Source organism: Clupea harengus, chromosome 7, assembly GCF_900700415.2.
Source record: "Clupea harengus chromosome 7, Ch_v2.0.2, whole genome shotgun sequence".
Lineage (NCBI taxonomy): Eukaryota > Metazoa > Chordata > Actinopteri > Clupeiformes > Clupeidae > Clupea > Clupea harengus.
This window is the reverse complement of record NC_045158.1, coordinates 17265102-17283650: the sequence shown is the minus strand read 5'-3', so window position 1 is coordinate 17283650 and position 18549 is coordinate 17265102. Positions and strand designations below refer to the sequence as shown.

The 18549-nt window shown below is 40.7% G+C and overlaps 2 protein-coding genes across 2 annotated transcripts; both read right to left on the bottom strand.

Moving 5' to 3' along the window:
* Positions 1–8641: 8641 nt before the first annotated feature.
* LOC122132994 lies at positions 8642–10889 on the bottom strand. The gene is made up of 4 exons (XM_042708147.1): positions 10583–10889; positions 10053–10146; positions 9812–9899; positions 8642–9711 (listed from the first exon to the last, which is right to left on the bottom strand). The coding sequence occupies exons 1-4, from the start codon at positions 10623–10625 to the stop codon at positions 9319–9321; spliced, it is 618 nt and encodes a 205-aa protein (XP_042564081.1). The 5' UTR covers positions 10626–10889; the 3' UTR covers positions 8642–9318.
* A 4995-nt stretch (positions 10890–15884) lies between these two features.
* LOC105901086 (immediate early response gene 5-like protein) lies at positions 15885–18130 on the bottom strand. Its single transcript, XM_012828480.3, has one exon. The coding sequence runs from the start codon at positions 18073–18075 to the stop codon at positions 17278–17280; it is 798 nt and encodes a 265-aa protein (XP_012683934.2). The 5' UTR covers positions 18076–18130; the 3' UTR covers positions 15885–17277.
* Between the last annotated feature and the right edge of the window lie 419 nt (positions 18131–18549).

Genomic DNA, 18549 nt, shown 5'->3' with positions numbered 1-18549 from the left:
TTTGTCTGTCTCCCTGTCTATGTGTGTCTCTTCTTTGTGTTCCTTTCTCTGCACATGTTTAGGATATGTAATGCTTGTGTGACACATGCGCAAAGAATAGTGCAACATGAGCTGACAGAGGATCAGCGGGCTCAACAACAAAGGACATTTATAAGAAACCTGATATGTTACAATACCCACATGAATTCGGTTCACTGAATCACTACCAAGCCAATGGCTCCTTCATAGTTTTGTTATTTACTTTCATTAAATCTGTTCATTTCTATAATTAAAAGTTTTATGTGTTTGAAATTAAAACCTAATTAGAATGGAAAGAAATTACCGCCCTTTACTCCCAAGTGAAGACAGGAAAACAGTCAATGCTCGATCTGGAGTAGTATAAAAGTAGTTTAGCACAGCCAGAGCAGAAGCATGTGTTTTGCTCAGTTATGTGAGGACAGAACAAAAGCATGTGCTGGAATGGGGCCAAATCTTTCCATCTGTGTGTTGGGTTCACTGAGGCCACAGTGGAAGTTAAAGCCTGTTCATCCAAAAAAAGAAAAACTGACTTCTGCCTCCCCGTGGACAGTCTGTGGCATTACAAAACCACTGAGTCCAACACTACATTTGGAGGTCAGCATGTGCATAGGTTGTCTGTTGACATAAAGGTTTGTTTAAGGTTAAAAAAGTGAATTGTGTGGAAATATATTTATTTCTAAATGAATGCATAATATATTATAATCTAATCTAATTTCTTAATTTAATTCCTTACAATTTAGCCCATATAGGACTCCTATGAAGCACTGCATACACAATACAACACATTTTTGAATCAGAGTTCTTTGGGATTGGCAGAACCACCATGACCTTGATGAAATGTCTGTACTTCACTTTACACATATTATCTCAGTTTCATTGCCACTGTGAAGTCTTTGTTCCCAAGGCTCTGTTCAAACTCCCGACCCTAAAGAGGACTAAACTACTCATCCCTCACGGGGCACAAACAAGAAATGAAAACAACAACAAAAACATCTCATCAGCGTCTTACTTTAACATCATATCCAGAGTACTGCCTGGTCCCCATTCACCCCTAATCCAGTTGGTCATGCCTGCCTCTGAGCTCAGCCGATTGGCTGCTGAGTTCAAGTATCCATGGCAACTGGAGGGATGGATCAGGAAGTTGACAGGTTGCAAAGATTAAGCGCTGCCTGGATCGGCGTTCTCCTTTGTTTGGGGCTTAGGCTTTAAACAACTCTATTAGCCGGGATGCTCATCATTTTGGCCATGGGCCCCTAAACATGCCCATACTGTACACAAACAAAGAGATTCAAGCGAAATACCCTGCATTCTCTCTCTCTCTCTCTTTCACACACACACACACACACATATATGCACAAACAGAAACACTCACAAACCACAGAGAACACAGCTGTTTGCTTTTGAGGACATTTAAAATGTGTTTATTACATCATGAAGAAGACACGGTTCAAAGAATGAGCAGATTTAAATCGGCGATTACAAGACGGGGCGACAGGAAATGAGACCCCTGTGCATCCCTGATATGAGTGTCAGCTAGGTTTGCCATGCCCTGAGTTGTTAATTAAGAACACAGACAGACATCTGAGCTGAATCCTGTGGGCAGAATGCAGATCAGACACAGCATCAGAGAGCCGGACACACAGCAGTGAGTCGTTGCTGAGAGCATTTATGCAGTCTGGGTGAAGCCTAAGCATAAGCCCCTGCCCCTTCTTTTTGTTGCCCAGTCGGACTGTGTGTTATCAATCAATTGTCTCCCCCTGCTTTTATTAACAAGGAGCAACAATAGGATCCTTTTTTTTGTAGCTGTACACTGGTTTAACAGGTCTCCCAAGCTTTTGATGCCGCTGACCAGTGGTTCCCACAGGATCTCTAAGGTCAGGGCATGGGAATAGAGGGGTTGCTCTGGAGGTCGGAGCAAAAGTGGGGGTTGCGGGTCAGGGTTTCTGAACTGAAACTGACCCCATCCATCCCAGCAGGGACCACCTGCCATACGAGTCTAGGAGGCACAACGGAGCGATGGAGAGAGATGAGTGAGAGAGAAAAAGAAAAAAAAGAAGGGGGTGCCGTTGGGCTGAGAGAGAGGGACGAGGGGGTAACAATGAACTTCAGTTGAACCTGGACCTGACCATCAGAAGACTTGCCACCCCACTGATAGCGGAGCAGAGGTCTGCCATCGCTAACCCATATGAATGCCGAGAGGTGAGGGTTCAGTGAAAGAGCACAGCTTCACAGGCCTTTCCCCATCACAGTTACAAGCACACACACACACGCATACGCACACATACACACATTGACAGTCTGACAACCTCACAATAAAAGACATATGTTCTGTAATTTAACTTGTTTGTCCTCTCACCAGACATATTGTGTGTAAATGTGCATCCAAATGTCTGCAGGCTATGATCATTGCCTATGGACAATTGTACATTTTAAAACTTTAGCAGAATATTTAGGTATTTTTTTTCACAGTAAGCAACAACACCACAGCCATGCTTAAAGCCAATAAAAAATAATGAATGAATACCTCAACATACTGTTGAGTTGACTCCTGTCAGTAGATGACTGCACATGCTTTCATGTCACTACAGGTAGGACTCAGGATACATAGGGCTTGTGTAGTGGTGTGTGGAAATGAACAGCATTCATATTGTTTTGGTGTTACCATTATATTGGTAAGATACAATAGTGACCAGCTAGTGACAAAATGTGGATCTGATAAAAGTTGAGAGGGGGTTGTAGCTCACACTGGTCATTTTTGTGAGCAGTATCTTATACTTTTTGCAGGGTTAGGGCCACGGTCAGAAGTCACGGTGCAGTTCACACCATTGTTTGGACATACCAGTTTGCTATAAATTCAACACAACAGGATAAAGGCAACAAAAAAATCCAAATACATAAGTCTAGGTTTCTTTTTATTTATTTTTAACAGTCATAGTGTGATTGACTAAGTCAGATGCCAGTAAGCTTGAGCTAAGCTTAGCCTGGTATGTTACTAACTTGCTAACAGCTTTAGGTTTCTGGCTGGAACTTGCTCGTGAAATTTGGTTCAGCATTACATTCATCAATCTTTGCACATAGGCTACCGTGTTTTGTCCATACCATGATGGTTCGGGAAGAATACACATACTATTATACCCCTACATAATACAACTACAGGGAGCTCCAGGGACTGGTTACTTACTGGTCAGTGCCTCCAGCACCTTGCACTACAACTGGTTAGTAACACTAGGGAGAGCCCCAAAGAATGTTCAGTGTCACTGACTAGTCAGTGCTGTCATCAGCCAATAAGTGACGCTGAGCTCCTGAAACTGGTCAGTGACCATACTGGGGAATTTGGCACTTGCCATAGAAAAGCAGAGTAGCTCTGATCCTGTTGTTCAGACAAGCATTATCAGGAAGTCATTTAAAAATGTCAATATCTTTTTCCTGAGTTTACCTTTTTCATACATTTAAACTTTTGTAATTTTGGTTATAGCTTACTTTATATGTTACTGTGAGATGTGCAGTCTGTTTTCATCTATAAGCATTGTTTCTTCACATTACAGCCTGACAGGAATTGGTAAATTTGGTACGCGCATTATATATGTGACAACAAATCAATTTAGAGGCTTACGTTTGTGATATTCTCTAAAGTAGTGTGACCAAAAAAAAAGTCTGGTTCATTCTCTGAAATGAAGTAGGGTCTGTATTGTATTTCCACTATTTTTTCTTTTAAAAATAGTATCTGTGATTTTAAGTATATGCTGCATTAACATTGCATTAGCTTTCTAAAGTCTAGTCACAGCATTCAGTATTCTGAAAATGTTTCAACTTAAAGTGCCCATAAAGTGCCAGTGGCCCCATTTGGTCACTGACAACTTTCAAGAGGTCCTCCTGCTGAAATAATCCCTGTTAGTCAGAAGTGGATGGAGGTATCAGTGCTTAGTGCAAGGTGTCAGCCATGTAACCATTCCCTGGAACTCTCTCTGGTACTCATTAGTGGCTATTACACTGTGTCAGTGGTCTTAAGCTACAGCTGCTTCTGTAAATGTTATTATTTAACCCTTACATTCTCCACACAAGCTTTGAAAACATATAATCTATAAACAGAAAAAAAAAACCCATTACATTCATTTCTGATGAGTTGGATTCCATTGTCACTTTGAATGGAATCAGTCAGGAGCAAGGGGGTCCTCCCTCCCTTAGCATCCCCAGTGCCCTGTGTACAGAGACAGCCATCACCTGCAGCTCTGGCCCCTGGAGGGCTTCAGGGGATCCCTCAGGCTGCACACATAAAGCCATTTCCCCTCTTTTAGTTTCACCATTAGGCGCGTATTCGTCTCCCACTGGGCTAGGCGCCAGCTCATCAGAATATAAAGGTTTGGAAACCTGCTGAGTGACAGGTGATGACTACAGGGGGTTAAAATAACAATGGCTACCAACCAATATCCTTACTCATCTAAAATCAAACCCATTCTCTATAACATCACTAGAATGATAGGATAACCAAATACATTCCTCTCTATTACTGACAAACAAAAATGTGAAGAGGGATTGAGAAAACTGCTGTTACTTGACAGTTTGGGGAAACTGTGCCCTCTTGTGGAATCAGGCCATCTGAAGGGCCAAACATTTGAAATGGAAAAGGCTTTGTTAATCTGTGAAGAAAATGTGTTACATTTTTCCTGTAGTAGGCATGCATGTTGGTCCCATTGGGGCACACCTGCTCTTTTTTTGGCCTTGATTAGTTGATCACATGCATGAATCTCTGCTCTGAATGTTAAGTTTCAGTCAATTTCCATTCCTCAGTCCACACCTGTCTCCAGTCTCTCTGACCAAAAGTGATTTTGATCAGTCAGGTCATGGAAGGGGAATAATGCATTAAGAAGACATAATGTATATCGTTCCGATGCCAGTAAACAGAGAAAAGAGGAACATTCATAGTGTAAAATGGTTGTAAATTCATCAGGTCAGGGCAGATGCATTTCCATAAATGTGATCAATCATGCTTCATTCTTGCTAACAGTGTTCATGAACTGAGTCCAATGTATCTGTTTGTATAGTTCGAGTACACCTAAAGGTGACATCTACTTAAATGACAGTTAAGTTAAATTAGCTGCTAAGTTTTGAAACTCCACAGAACACACAGAACCCTTCTGTGTTTATCACAGAGTCCCTCCCCCTACGTGCATACTGCCTTAGCACTGACGCATGATTAATGGCCAAATCATAGTCCTTATTAGTTGTCCTTGTTTTGATTGGCTGAACCTTAGCCAAATTAATTTCATCTCAATTACTAGCCTAGGGAAAAATGTAAAAAGGGGGCAAAAGAACCACTGCTCTGTGGTATGCCATGTCATTAATATTTAAATAAACAATCGCCCCTTTAATTCACTGACAGGTGAAAAGGTGAGAATATAATACAAAGCAACAATGCCCCAAATAGTATCGATTTAGAAAACTGATAACTTCACTTGTGAGTTCCATTATGGACTTGTGGCTAGTTCACTAGGTGGCATTATAACACAATCTCAGATGCATCATTTGCTTCACAATCAAACAAAGTGATTTAGTTCTGGAATACAGTGAGTAACTGGAAGGTAGGGCATTAACCTTTATTCATTTGGCTGTCAAATATTTTTGTTCCCATGTTCAATTATTTGGCCCAGGTTTTGACCAACAGTTTTTCACTGGCCAAACAGTATTGATTCATCATTCAGCTCTCCTACTAAAATAGGTCTAAAAAGATTATACCTGGACACCTTTGTGTTATCTGATATCTGCATTTGTATTTCAAAGTAATTTGTAAATAAAAAAGCTCAGTGTGAGCCTGCATAAACGTAGCTGTAAGGTAATGTTGCCAGCAGTATTTCTTATGGCACATTCCATGGCAAATGTTATGATAGGTAAATGTTCATATACTTTTCTTCTAAAGGTGGAACACATGCCTTTCTATGTAATTTTGAAACAGTTTTACATATTTGAATTGAAGTGCATCACTGTAAAATTACATTTATTTTAATATGCTGAAGTGTATTTATGTGCATACCGGTATTCTATCTATAAAAATGAGCACGATAAAATCCAAATAACAGCAAACTGTCAAACTTGAATGATTGACTTATTATGTAAGACTAACTGTCCGATTTGTGACTAATTTAGCACCTGTCTGGCTACGGGTCTTGTTTAATTGGTTGGATTTCTTGCCTCAAAACGGAAAAACAAGGAGGTATAATATAAAATGTCATCAGTAAATCACCATGTGATTAAAGACCAGGTTTCAACTTGATTGGCAACCTCCAGCCAGAGCACAGCAGTATTCCAGTGTTTGCTCTAGCGTTCTCTGGAGGGTTAGAATGCAGTCAGCATTGAGTCACACCATTCTTACAGAAACACTGATTTCACACTTTTTCAAAACACAGTTTTTCACTTTGTTGATATCATTGTTACCATAATTCCCTGCCTATTAACCTATTATACATTGATTTTACAAAATGTAAGCAGCCTTGCGGTTAATACTCGGGTGCGTCCTATACACAGAAGTAGGGATGTCACGAGAACCGATACTTACGATACCTTTCGGTACTAAAATAACAAAACACCAACGATACCAATTTTTTTGAAGTACCGTAAGTACCGTGAGCGCCGATACCAGCTGTTTTCCACATGCAGATGTCATTTACTATTGTAAACGATGAAACTAGTGGAGGCGGCCAGGTGCGCACTGTTTCCAGACTGGAAATGGCGAATCGTATCAAAAGGCTCAGTTTGGAGGATAATTATCATATCTGGCAACACTGGGAAGGCGGTCGACCAATGACAGTCCTCTCTACAGTCAGAGCTCGCGCAAAAAGGTGGAATGTAATGGAGATACCCTTTCCAAAACTATGTAATAATTAGTTTGTGAAAGATCCAGAGAAACGCAAATATCCGACGAGGCAAAACCCCGGACGCTTTTGGAATCCCTGCCGGACGCATTTTTTAGCTCTCGAAAAGAGGACATGTGCGGGTAAAAGAGGACGTCTGGTCACCCTACTTATGCAAACAATGCTACCGTGTTCCTCAGACCAAAGGAGGTAATACTTCCAATTTAGCTAAGCACCTGAAAGACCGTCATCCGGATTTGTTTAAAGAATTCAAGGAGAGTTTTGATTCATATTAACAACATCCAAAGAATGCACTTTTTCAGTTTTTTTAATCTGTCATACTGAAATACACGTTACATGATGTTTAAGATGGTGAGCACGTGTGTTAAGCCATTGTATGTTATGTACGTAGTTTAGGTTAGCTATGCTGTAGTTTTAACGTTAGCCTATAGTCTAACTTGGTTAGAAGGAGAGAGAGAGAGAAAGAGAGCATGTATCTTGCAAGTATCATGTCAAAACTAGCGAAATTCACTGAATGTCCTAGTTTAATATAGTTACAACTGAATATGCAATTGGTTTGAAAAAACACGATTACCCAATTTATTTATTGTTTTCGATGCATTAGACACAATGTAGCCTAAAAGACGATTTGCGAGTGACAGCTGGAATTTCGCCGCGACCACACTGAACATTGATTTATTTTTGTATTTAATACGTCCTTTAAGAAGCTTTACTCTTTAGGGCTGTGAAATGCTGTGAAAAATGATGCAATTTTGCCCAAACTCATGTTCATCTTGTTAGCTGAATGGCTGCACTGTTATATCCACTGTTCTGTTTTGCACTGTTGTTGTTTTTGCACAGTACCTTTTGAAAAGATGTCTGGAAGTCTGGAATGTGTCTGGGGACACTAGTTGTTGCACTATGACCATACATTTCACTTTATTATGTTGTATATTGCACATGTTTTGTATGTCTTATCAAATATTTTAATAAAGAAGTTCAAGTTTCAAGTTTTAGTACATGGAATAGTGGAAAATCCAACCCCCCCCCCTGGTATCGAAATTGGTATCGAGAATCGTGTTATTTTACTGGTATTGGTACCGACTACTGATTTTTTGGTATCGTGACACCCCTACACAGAAGTAATTTCATATTTTCATTCATACACATTCGGTCTTAATTAATGATAAAGTAAGGGGTGTTGTGTATTCCCACCAGACTGTATTTAACAGGATGCTAGAGTGCAGACCTCCGCAAGAGGTGTGCAAGGTCTCATGCCAGTTAACCTGGCTATTAACTATCCTAGCTATCTCTAGCTTAGGGAACCATCTTAACAGTTCGTAGTTACTAGTGTGTGATGAACTCCTGTTGATATGTTTGAATATGGAGCTGCACAGGCACCCTGAGGGTTTCTATCTTTTCCTATCATTATAAGTTAAATCAAGAAGACTAGGATATTAAAAAGTTTCCTTTGCTAGTCAATTAACATAGCTACTAGATAACCATAGCAACCAGGAAATACAACATTAGCTGCAAAGTTTAACTCCTCAAAATCAGCTCACCAATAAAAGGTGGGTTCAAAGTCATGACAACCACTTACCACTTGGCTTCACATTAAACAATCCTGAGAGAAATAATGGGGCATCAATGGAGTAAGGCTTACTCTGATGTCAATGTAATGTTTGCAAGTCCCCCTTGCCCTTCTCGAAAATGTTCATTTAATGGTTGCTATACAGTGAGGAAGTCGACCAGAGGTTTGTAGTTTTTAGTGTTAGCATTTTAATACTTCCTGGTTCCAAAGAAAAAAATCTCTATGGAAAAAAAATGGGTTTTCACAAAATACAAAACTTAGCTTAACGGTTTGGTTAGTTAAAATGTGGTTATCTTTCGTAACGTACTGTTGTCTTGATCAGTAAAAATAAAGATGTTTCTACCGATATGCCAAAGTAGAAAAAGAATGGACTACATGGAGTGCGTACGAAACGGAAGGTTGCTGCCTCGTTGCCATAATAGACAGGTGTCTCACAATACATGACTTCGAGTGAAGGCATTTTCAAAAACCATTGGTTTCAAACGACCTTTTAGGATAGCATTTACGGTAACGTGTGACGTCAGCACGCTGTGTAATTAAACTTGTTTGCTCCCTCCCGGCGTGCGCTGTAGCTTCTTGTATCCTTTCTGATTTAGGTATTGCTTAATGTTCTGAATGAATGAATGAACGCATGCATTTTCTAACCAATTTTGTTAATATTTTATAATTGCAGGCAGTTTCTAAAGAATGACCAAGGAGGGTGGTCGCTCCCTGAGCCTAGGCCCGCCCTCGCCACTGTTGCCCAGATTCATTTTGGCTTGCTTGGGGAGCTTTTAAAAAAAAAAAAAGATATTTTAACTTAACTGAACTCTGTTGTTGTGTCATCTAAAAATCTACAAAAAAAAAACATAATGCTGTAAATGTTTAATTATTTATTACTTTTTCAGCAATCCTCTCGAGGATTGCCAAAAGTCGGCTGAACCGCTCCTCAGCCTTCTTCTGCCTCTCCTCCTCCCTAGCCTGCTCTGCCTCGATGCTCTCCCTCAGGAAATCCATGAAGCTACTAAGCTCCCTTCCCCTTTCCTGCCTCTCCACTTCACACTCCACTCTCTCCTCTCGCGTTGGTGGGGAAGACATGGCACATGAGGAATGTAGCTCTGCCATGGATGAGATGCAGGCCATTGAGGCACGCACCACGGGTGGTGATGTAGAGTGCCTCTGGCCAAGCAGCTCATCCATGGCAGAGTACCATGACCACGAGGCAGCCGTGTCCACTTTATTATCCGTACCTGTCCCTGTGGGTGGACACTTCAGCTCCTACAGATGAAAGTACATACTTTTTTCACACTGCCGCCAGTACATTTTGGATCATTACATGTAATATTTAAATGGTAGATCTGTTACTATCTGGTCATACCTTATATTTTCTTTTTAAATTGTCCCACTTTTTTCTCGCTTGTTGCGGGCTGACCTTGGTCCCAAGGCCAATGGAACTGAGTACCTGTCTGAACATACAGCAAATTGTATTGAATATGTGAATGCCACTACTTCTCCAACTGGCAACTGTGGCTGAAGTGTACATTTGTTTAACTTCTAACTTTGTCATTAACTGGATTACTTAAATTTTCATAGACACAGGTTAGGCTTGCAACACTTACTTCCACCCTTCCACAGCACTGTTCCTCTGCCCGGTGAACAAGTGTTCTGCCTGCCCTCTGGCCCGGATAAATTTGGCTATATCATTAGACGACCCTACATGGAAAACATTTTTAACCATCACAAGACAACTGGGTAAGAATTTCGTGTTACAGGACCTGAGTTGCTGACTGACTAGCTAGATACCGATAGCTGACAGTTCTGACAGTTGGATGTCCAACATTAGCCTTGATCCTTTTAAATAACAGATTATGTTTACGGTAGATTTGTCTACAGCTAGAATGCAAATTTTCTAGATGGTCATAAACAACAGTTCACTTGTTAACTATTTTGTATTTTGGAGATTAACAAATAGCTGAACTAACGCCAGCTAGCCAGTTAACAATCGCTAGCTAACGTTAGGGACCTGGCTAACGGATGCCTCGCTAACGAAATCAGACACATTTTGTTAGTCAGCCATAGCATTATAACATACAGTACAATGTTTATTTCTCGGTAACTTTACAAAAAAACTAAGCTTAAAAAAACTTACATTTGTGAATGAAGTCGCAGGAGTCGACAATTTGGCCCAACATCTTTTTAAAATGTGTTCGGTCTTGAGGGATCTGGTGCGCAGATTTATGGGTTCATAGGCTTCGATGCTGCCTTCAAATCGGACCGTCACGCGGAAGAATTGAAGTCATCTTACTAAACAGGAAAAGACAGAACAAACCACTCTTAACAAACAGGACACGGGATATTACGTACTCTAGTAAGTTGTATACCCACATCTCGCTGTCCAGTTAGACACCCAGTTAGAAAGCATTTTAGCTAGTTTTAAACGCACTCATGTGCCTTGCTTCAAGCAACATGAGAGATTCCAGAGTGGTATCCATGGTTACAGACAACGTTTAACTCACACCCTGTGGTTTCTTATTAAACTTAATGTGTCAGCTCTAGCGCATAAAACATCTGATTTATTTTATTCATCAGATTTGGGTAATGAAATCCTTAGGTAATCTGTGTGTTTACTTAAAATTACTTTGTGGTTGTTGTGAGAACACTTGTAGTCCCCGGCCCGTTCCGTAAAGTTAGCAATGTTTAGCTTCACTGGTAACAGAGGGATGGCAACAGACATATTTTAGAGATATACTCTTACCTGTCCAATCTCATCACTGACATCATAATGTATGATGCTTTTTATACTTGTTGCAAGTTTAAATATTTAAACTTTATTTTTTTATTAAACTTTATTACAGGCTCAAGGCCCACATGGAAGATGCACAATACATATAATCAATGAATTACATATAAATACATACAATCATAAATACATATAAATATACAAGGAAAGAAGAGCTAAAAAATGCACTCATGCCAGTGTTCCCAGATCTTAGATGTGTACTTGACAGAGCTGCGGCCAGGGTCTGTCATCAGATCAATTATAAAATTTCTAGAGCAGTCCAGCCGACTCATAAACTTAAAAGTAAGGTTCCTCAGCAAGGCCATGAAGGTGGTTAGATCCATATTACAGAACAGCTGACTGGCTCTAGTACTCATGGGTTTCTTCAGGAGTATCCTAAGACAGTCATTATAGGCTACTTTCAATTTACGCAAGCTCTCCTTCTTGTAATTCACCCAGAGTGGCGCTGTATAGAGTGCCCTAAGTATTTGGTACTATTGGACACCCCCAGAGCTTGCCCAGAAAGATGAAAGGCAGGGAACTTAATATCCATGCAAATCATTTTCTTTACAGCATATTGTAATTTGAGTAGAAATACTTGGTGATTTAAATTAAATTAATCCATGTTAAGATTCTTATTTTCCCTGAAAATCTGCATGTTTGTGATGAATGTGTTCTTACTTGTTAGTGGCTTGACATGGTCCTTTGACATAACCAGAGGACCATGTCGTGCATAATGTGTGCAACAAATATAACTAACTGTGAAACTGAAGTGCATTACACCCAGAGACATTGACCATCCAGAAGGCAGGCATATCAACACATTGTGACCACATTATGGAAGCACTAACAACTTGCACTACACACCAGCTGGCTGACATGTATATTCAGTGGCCATCACAATTCAGATGTCTCCAATTATCCAACAACACATCCTCAAAGATATTTGTTTTAACAATGTTTGTAAAATGATGCAGCAGACAGCTACGTAAAGATGCACTAAGGAATGAAAAAGACCTGCACCATTTAAGTGTTGGTTGCAGATATTGGGTAAAATAGAATAGAATAATTCAATACAATTTAATTTAATTTATATAGCTCCACAACAATACAATTATCTGAACCCCCCTAGAGCAAGCACAATGGAAACACTCCCTAACTGGAAGAAACCTTGAGCAGATCCTTGACTCATAAGGGGTGGCCCATCTGCTTGGAGCCGGCTGTGTAGAGTGGTAGAGATAGAAAAAGAAGCGGGGGGGCTTGTGGCAAAAGCGGATGAAGGAGAAGGGGAGGGAAGACAATCAGAAACATGGCAGATGAATTCACACACGTAACAGGATAAGCATGCTAGCATACATGTGGTAAATGTACACAATATAGAGGGTATACAGTGTGCTCATAAGGTTACTATTACAAGGGGAAGAGTAATGGAACATAAATGTATGTGGCAATTATTTACATTGCAGGGAAATGCTAGCACATAGTATGAGGTAATATAAGTGCATGGCAGTGTGGTGGGCGTGGATAGGTGTAGGCCAGGGATTTATGCAAGTAGATCAGGTGGAGAGACTACAACAGCAGCACCCCACAGCAGAGATAGTCTACACTAGGAGGGGAAGAAAGAGACAAAGTGAGTGGGTAGAGTTTGGTGTCCTTAATAGATACGGTGATGAGGAACAATGTTTCCACAGCCATTGGCATTTGCAAGCAAAGGTCACACTATAAGAGAGAGGACATTTGGTTAGTAAACATCAATTTGCTAAACAGATGAAGAGATACATTTAAGTAAACAATCAACAGTAGGTAATAAAAGAGCACTCCTTCACAGTACAACATGTGCTGTCTGTAGCCCAGTTTTATTGATATTGGGAATTTCGTATTTCTTCAGTTCTGATGAGTTATGTTTAGTTATATTGGCTGACTTGGTGCATGGAGATTTTAGTTATACAAGCATAGTAAGGGTGGCAGGATAAAACAACAGTGCACAACTGGCTGGCGAATGCCGCAACACGCGCCCATGCTGTACCTGGGATCCGTAAAGGCCCTCCTACACAGTACAACATGTGTGGTCTGTAGCCCATTCCTGCTAAACACAACAACATGGCTGACAAGAAGTATGAAGAATGTTGCGACAGTTGGTAGGTTTTTGATGCATTATTCATGACTGTGATTGGATGGCTCATTGACATGAACAAACTGAAGACAGTCAGAAAGGTAAGACCTAAACCAGGATAGGACACAGTCTTTGTTGCCAACATGATGTTCAAGTTTCTGTAGCAAAATATGATAATCTATTGTGTCGAAAGCAACACTAAAGTCTAGAAGATCCAGTATTGAAATACACCCATGACTTAGGTCATACCGAACTTTTACTAACACCATTTCAGGGCTGTGATGGGCTCTCAAGCCAGGTTGGACGTCTTCTTGGATATTGTTTTTAAGTAGAAAGGAAGTGGATTTGCTATTACTTTTTCAAGTATTTTTGACAAGAAAGGGAGGTTGGATAGGCCTAGTTAGCCAGATCGTGGAATGTACCTTGAATTTAGTAAATTGTTCATTACTTTAAGTAGTGTCTCATTTAATAAGGGTGTTTAAGTAGTGTTGTAGGGATAGGGTCTAGTAGGCACATTGATGATTTAGATAAGGCGATCAGGGAATTGAGTACCGGGAGGTCGGTGGGTGTGAAGGATTCTAGGAGTGCACCAGGTTGTGGGGGTGTTACAGAGGTAGTCATAGTACATCCTGGATGAGATATAGGGTCATAGAGGATTATTTTTTTCTCTTCTTGTTAAAATAAAAAAAAAGTTATTGAAAAAGGTCACAAAATCGTTACAGCTACAGGTTATAGGAACAGAATGTTCGATGGTATTGTGTATTTTTGTTGTGTAACAGGTGTATCTTCAACTAAAACTTTAAGTTCGTAATGGGCAGGCGCAAACACATTTTTAACCTCAAAGTTAAAGTTAAGGTATAGTGTACTGTTCGATTTTGTAAAATTCCTTATTCACATGACGCAAATCGAAGAATGAAGCATTATGTAACAGATATTATAATTCACCCCTGCTTTCAACTGCAAAAGCCTTTCTGCCCTCAGACAAAACCCCACTATTTATATAGCAGATATATTTAGGACACAGGCTTCCCCTTATGATACCTCTGTATAAACATGCATTCATAAATTCAAAGTAGGTGCAGTCCTATTCGACAGGGAGCTCTTTGTCAGAAAGAGCAATAAAATAGACAAAGTTTGTTCTTTAACTCTCATCAGACACTCTCACCTGATCATTGGTGCCTGAGTCTGCCTACCTAGTCTGTGGAGCTCTGATCGAGCTTTGCCGTTTGATGCCACCATGTCGAGGCCAGTGATAGACGTGGTATCCAGTGTCATCATGGGCCTCTGCTGTCTCGTGGGCATCCCCGGGAACATAGCAGTGATGGTGATTTCTCGGAAGTATCAGCTGGACACCTTCACCCTCAAGCTGATTATGAGTCTGGCCATGTCAGACCTGCTGTCCCTTCTCTTCCTGCCTGCGCAGATCTACAACCTGATGTTCAACTGGCTCCTGGGAAATGTCGCCTGCCGGCTGCTCTTTTTCATGATCTACTGGAGCATGCATGCCAGCGTGTTCACTGTGACCCTGCTCAGCATTCAGCGCTACCTCCAGGTGTTGCATGCCCACTGCTGGACCAGGCTGCAGGTGTCCGGGCAGTGGGCTCTACTCGTGGCTGTCTGGGCCATGGCAGCCTGCATAGCGTCGCCATGCCTATCGGCCAGGAGCCTGCAGGATTCCCACTGCAATGTGAGTTACCACAGTGATGCTGAGGAGGCAGCCATCCTCCTGTGTCAGACTGTGTTCGGATTTGTGCTTCCATTCACAACGCTGGTTTGTTTTTACTTCTATCTCCAAAAGCGCGTGAGCAAGATGGTTTTTCTCAGAACTCGGAGGATGACACGACTGGTGACCAGCATAGTCATGTCGTTCAGTGTTTTCTGGATACCGCTGCACCTCTTTAACCTGCTGGCACTAACTGCGCTGGCTACCAAGTGGGAAGTGCTGAAGGATGTATGTGACAGTAGTTGGGCCACTCTCACAGCTCTTACTTTCATCAATGCCTGCCTCAACCCTTTTCTCTATGCGTTCGCACAAAGTCAACCCCAAACAGTGTGTCAACAGCATAATATACAATTGTCCACACACATACCCACGTCTAATCCCTTACCTCGCTGACCACTGGATTTATTTTCCAATACCAAATATGTCATATGTAAATATATTATTCAGTTAGTTGTGCATGACAGTAACCCACCTTGTCATGATTAATTTAGTACGTCTGGGTTTGTTAACACTGTGGCTACTATGTAAATATGTTACACACATATGTGAAAATATGTTCATAAACTGTCATTTTGTGTATGGTGCATTACTCTGTTATAGAAAATGAAAACAGATGTGTTCTTTATTTATGTTTAATCCCCCTCCGATACCATTTCAGAAAGATAATTTTGTTAATACATTTATCTAGGTGAATTACGTTTTTAAAAGCCTTTGAAAGCAGGTTATTAGGGCCCGCTTGAGTGTTACAGAAAAGCGCTAGATCTTGTGCGGTGGAATAATTGTCCATCGCTGTTAAGCGAAGGGATGCGATATTTGTTTTTGTTTTGTTTTTTTTATACTGAAAAGCTTCACGAGGAAATGGAAAGGGGTCAACTGTTATCTACAACAATGTGCTAGAAGGTGATATTCACCGTAAGCCAGTAGGGTGCGCTCTGACTACATCATTTCAACTGTTGTTGACCAAGAAACGGTGGTTTAAGCGGCTGTGAATGAGTGAAGATGCGTTTTTGTTACATAAATTATTGTGATTTTTCTCAACATTTCAGAAGAACGTGGACAACAGTTCTACACTGTTTAATGGATATTGTATGTGTCAAACGTTGTGCATGAAGCAGAATGTTGAAGAACCGAATTTACTCACCTCACAAAGTTCATATTCACAGCAAATTGCAAGCAGATGTGTTTTTATTTGTAGTGTTTCGGAGCAGCCTTTGTGTGCCAGTAGGAAACAGAACTGAGACAGATGTGAGAAGATGGCAGGAAAATAGCAAATTAAGGTTTGTCACGTATATTATTAATAAGACGAGCAATGCTGTTTAGGCACGCAGGTCTCTTTAGAGATCCGACAGTGGCTTGAGCTGATAGCTTATCAGAACATTCAGATTTCACATGTTTTGCACTGTTGAGACAACCGCAATGGTTAGAAATAATCACTGGCGAGAAGTGAGGGTAGATAAACAACCGGTTCACTAACATCTCAGCACATGCGTATGTCTAGGGCAAACGAATGTTCATAAACTGTACATAAATGTGCATTTGTGGATTTATCTCATACAGGCATACAATGGGATAGGCAAGATATTTCAAAGCAATGCCGGTATTGATAATGCGATCTTTCCCTGCTAAGGTCACCACGTGTTACAACTGTTGACGTTTCGTAGTAGACACAATGTGTTGCGCTCTCATGCTCTCTCAGTCCACGCCTACAAAAAAAGGTTCACTAAACCATTGAGTCAATTTGATGCCGGTGTTACGGATCTACTATTAAAATCTTGTATCAGTTGTCTTACATTCTTTTTTCATTCATGTTCAACATAGTCAAGCTGTTATGGTGGTGCATTTAAGATCATAAAAGATGTGGTGACCAGGTTAAGAGTAGCTAGTAGACTAGTTTAAGCATCCCTCTCCTAAGTTAACATGGGCATTTATGGGTAGCCTACGCTTGAATTTCACGATATATCCACCAGACCATATCACCTTCTGACATTTTTAATTATCATGGATACCAACAAAGATCACATTGCAAAAACAATACTCAATCTTTTCTTATAACATACCACATAATAATGAACCTGTACGTTTTCCCATTTGTCGAATCAGTGTCACATATACTGTCAAACATATGTACGATTATTGTGGTCACATGCCCACGCTCATGCCAGTTAAAAAGAACCCCAGTAGTTCCTGAACACCGTCTCTTTCCTATAGGAAAAAAAAACTTAAAAGCAGTCAAAATGCTTCAATTGCTCGTGTCCATGGCTCACTATATGCCGCTGGCGACTTGAGGAACCTTTTGTTAAGATTTTGTTCCACGTCCGTCTGGATGCTCATGAATTCTGTTAAACTGAAACCTAAAATAGAGACGATGTTGGAAACATCGGTAGTGTCCGAACTCTCGTGATATGAAACATAGAGTCTGTCTCTTTTACAAGAACTCGAATCCAAACCTGGGAGTTCTTCGTCAACGTTGAAGTCCGCCTTTCGTTTTCTCCAAGCGTTATTAGGCAAGGATAATTGCGCAGCGGGGCAGTCCACATGGGAACCACTTCTGTCCACAGTTGTGACAACGTGTGTATCCAGGTCCAACATCGTGGTCTGACAGCATTCTGAGTCCAAGAAGTCAGAACTAGGCAGATAAGATTGTTCGCTGAAGTTTTGAAAGATCTCACTCTCTTTATAGTCCTGGTGATGATGCTCAGTAAGTATGCAGGCAGACCCCGACAGAGACTGCCGTGCACACATGGTCACCAAATTGTTTCCTCGTACCCCGTCTGTCAAATCCACGTTACAATTCGAGTTGTGAGCTTTAAAGTCACAGGTAATGTTATGTTTAAATCTATTTTCATCAAGAAGATTCCAGCGTATCTCCCCTTGCTTGTCAACCCTGTACACCTGCCTGGCATTTCTTAGCACATAAGAAACCAAGAGATTTTTATATAGCTTTAAGCCCCCTCGTTGCGTCCGCGAACTCTGAATTTTCCTCAAAGAAATCGAAATCAAACTTTGCGCGTCGACAGTATTTTCCATTCTCCTAGATTACAAAATCCAACAGTTTTTTTAGGAGATGTGGTCCATCTTAACAGGCTGTTATTTACATCAGTGATATGTGCCGTGCCTTTGCGCAATACGTTGGACTGGTGCAGTTTAGGCTATGGCCTGAGCCTTGAATGATACTTTGAAACGGTTCCCGCCCATCAGAAACTGGCCAATGGTAATGTTGGCCAATATTTCAGCATAAGGAAAGGTGAGGCTCCTAACCATACACCTACAAGACCTGACAGGACTGCAAATGTGTAAACGAAGTCGAGAACATAATTTAATCAAACATTATTCAACAAACTATTGTTATTTTATTCAAGAAACAATAGGCACCAGTGTTTCAAACAACCAGTTGTGTCAATGAAAGGGATGATCACCACACTCTTTCCATCAGTATTATCTACATCATGCAACCTTTTTTCTAATAATTAAATGAACAAATGAATAACCATTGTTTTTCTT

What these genes read in the sequence shown, in the direction of transcription:
- LOC105901086 (XM_012828480.3), bottom strand. Translation starts at nt 18,075, where the DNA reads ATGGAAAATACTGTCGACGCGCAAAGTTTGATTTCGATTTCTTTGAGG.
- LOC122132994 (XM_042708147.1), bottom strand. Translation starts at nt 10,625, where the DNA reads ATGTTGGGCCAAATTGTCGACTCCTGCGACTTCATTCACAAAT. An exon ending in AGTGCTGTGGAAGGGTGGAA is followed by an intron (nt 9,900 to 10,052) that starts GTAAGTGTTGCA and finishes CTGTATGTTCAG; the next exon opens with ACAGGTACTCAGTTCCATTG. An exon ending in ATTTAAAAAGAAAATATAAG is followed by an intron (nt 9,712 to 9,811) that starts GTATGACCAGAT and finishes TTTCATCTGTAG; the next exon opens with GAGCTGAAGTGTCCACCCAC.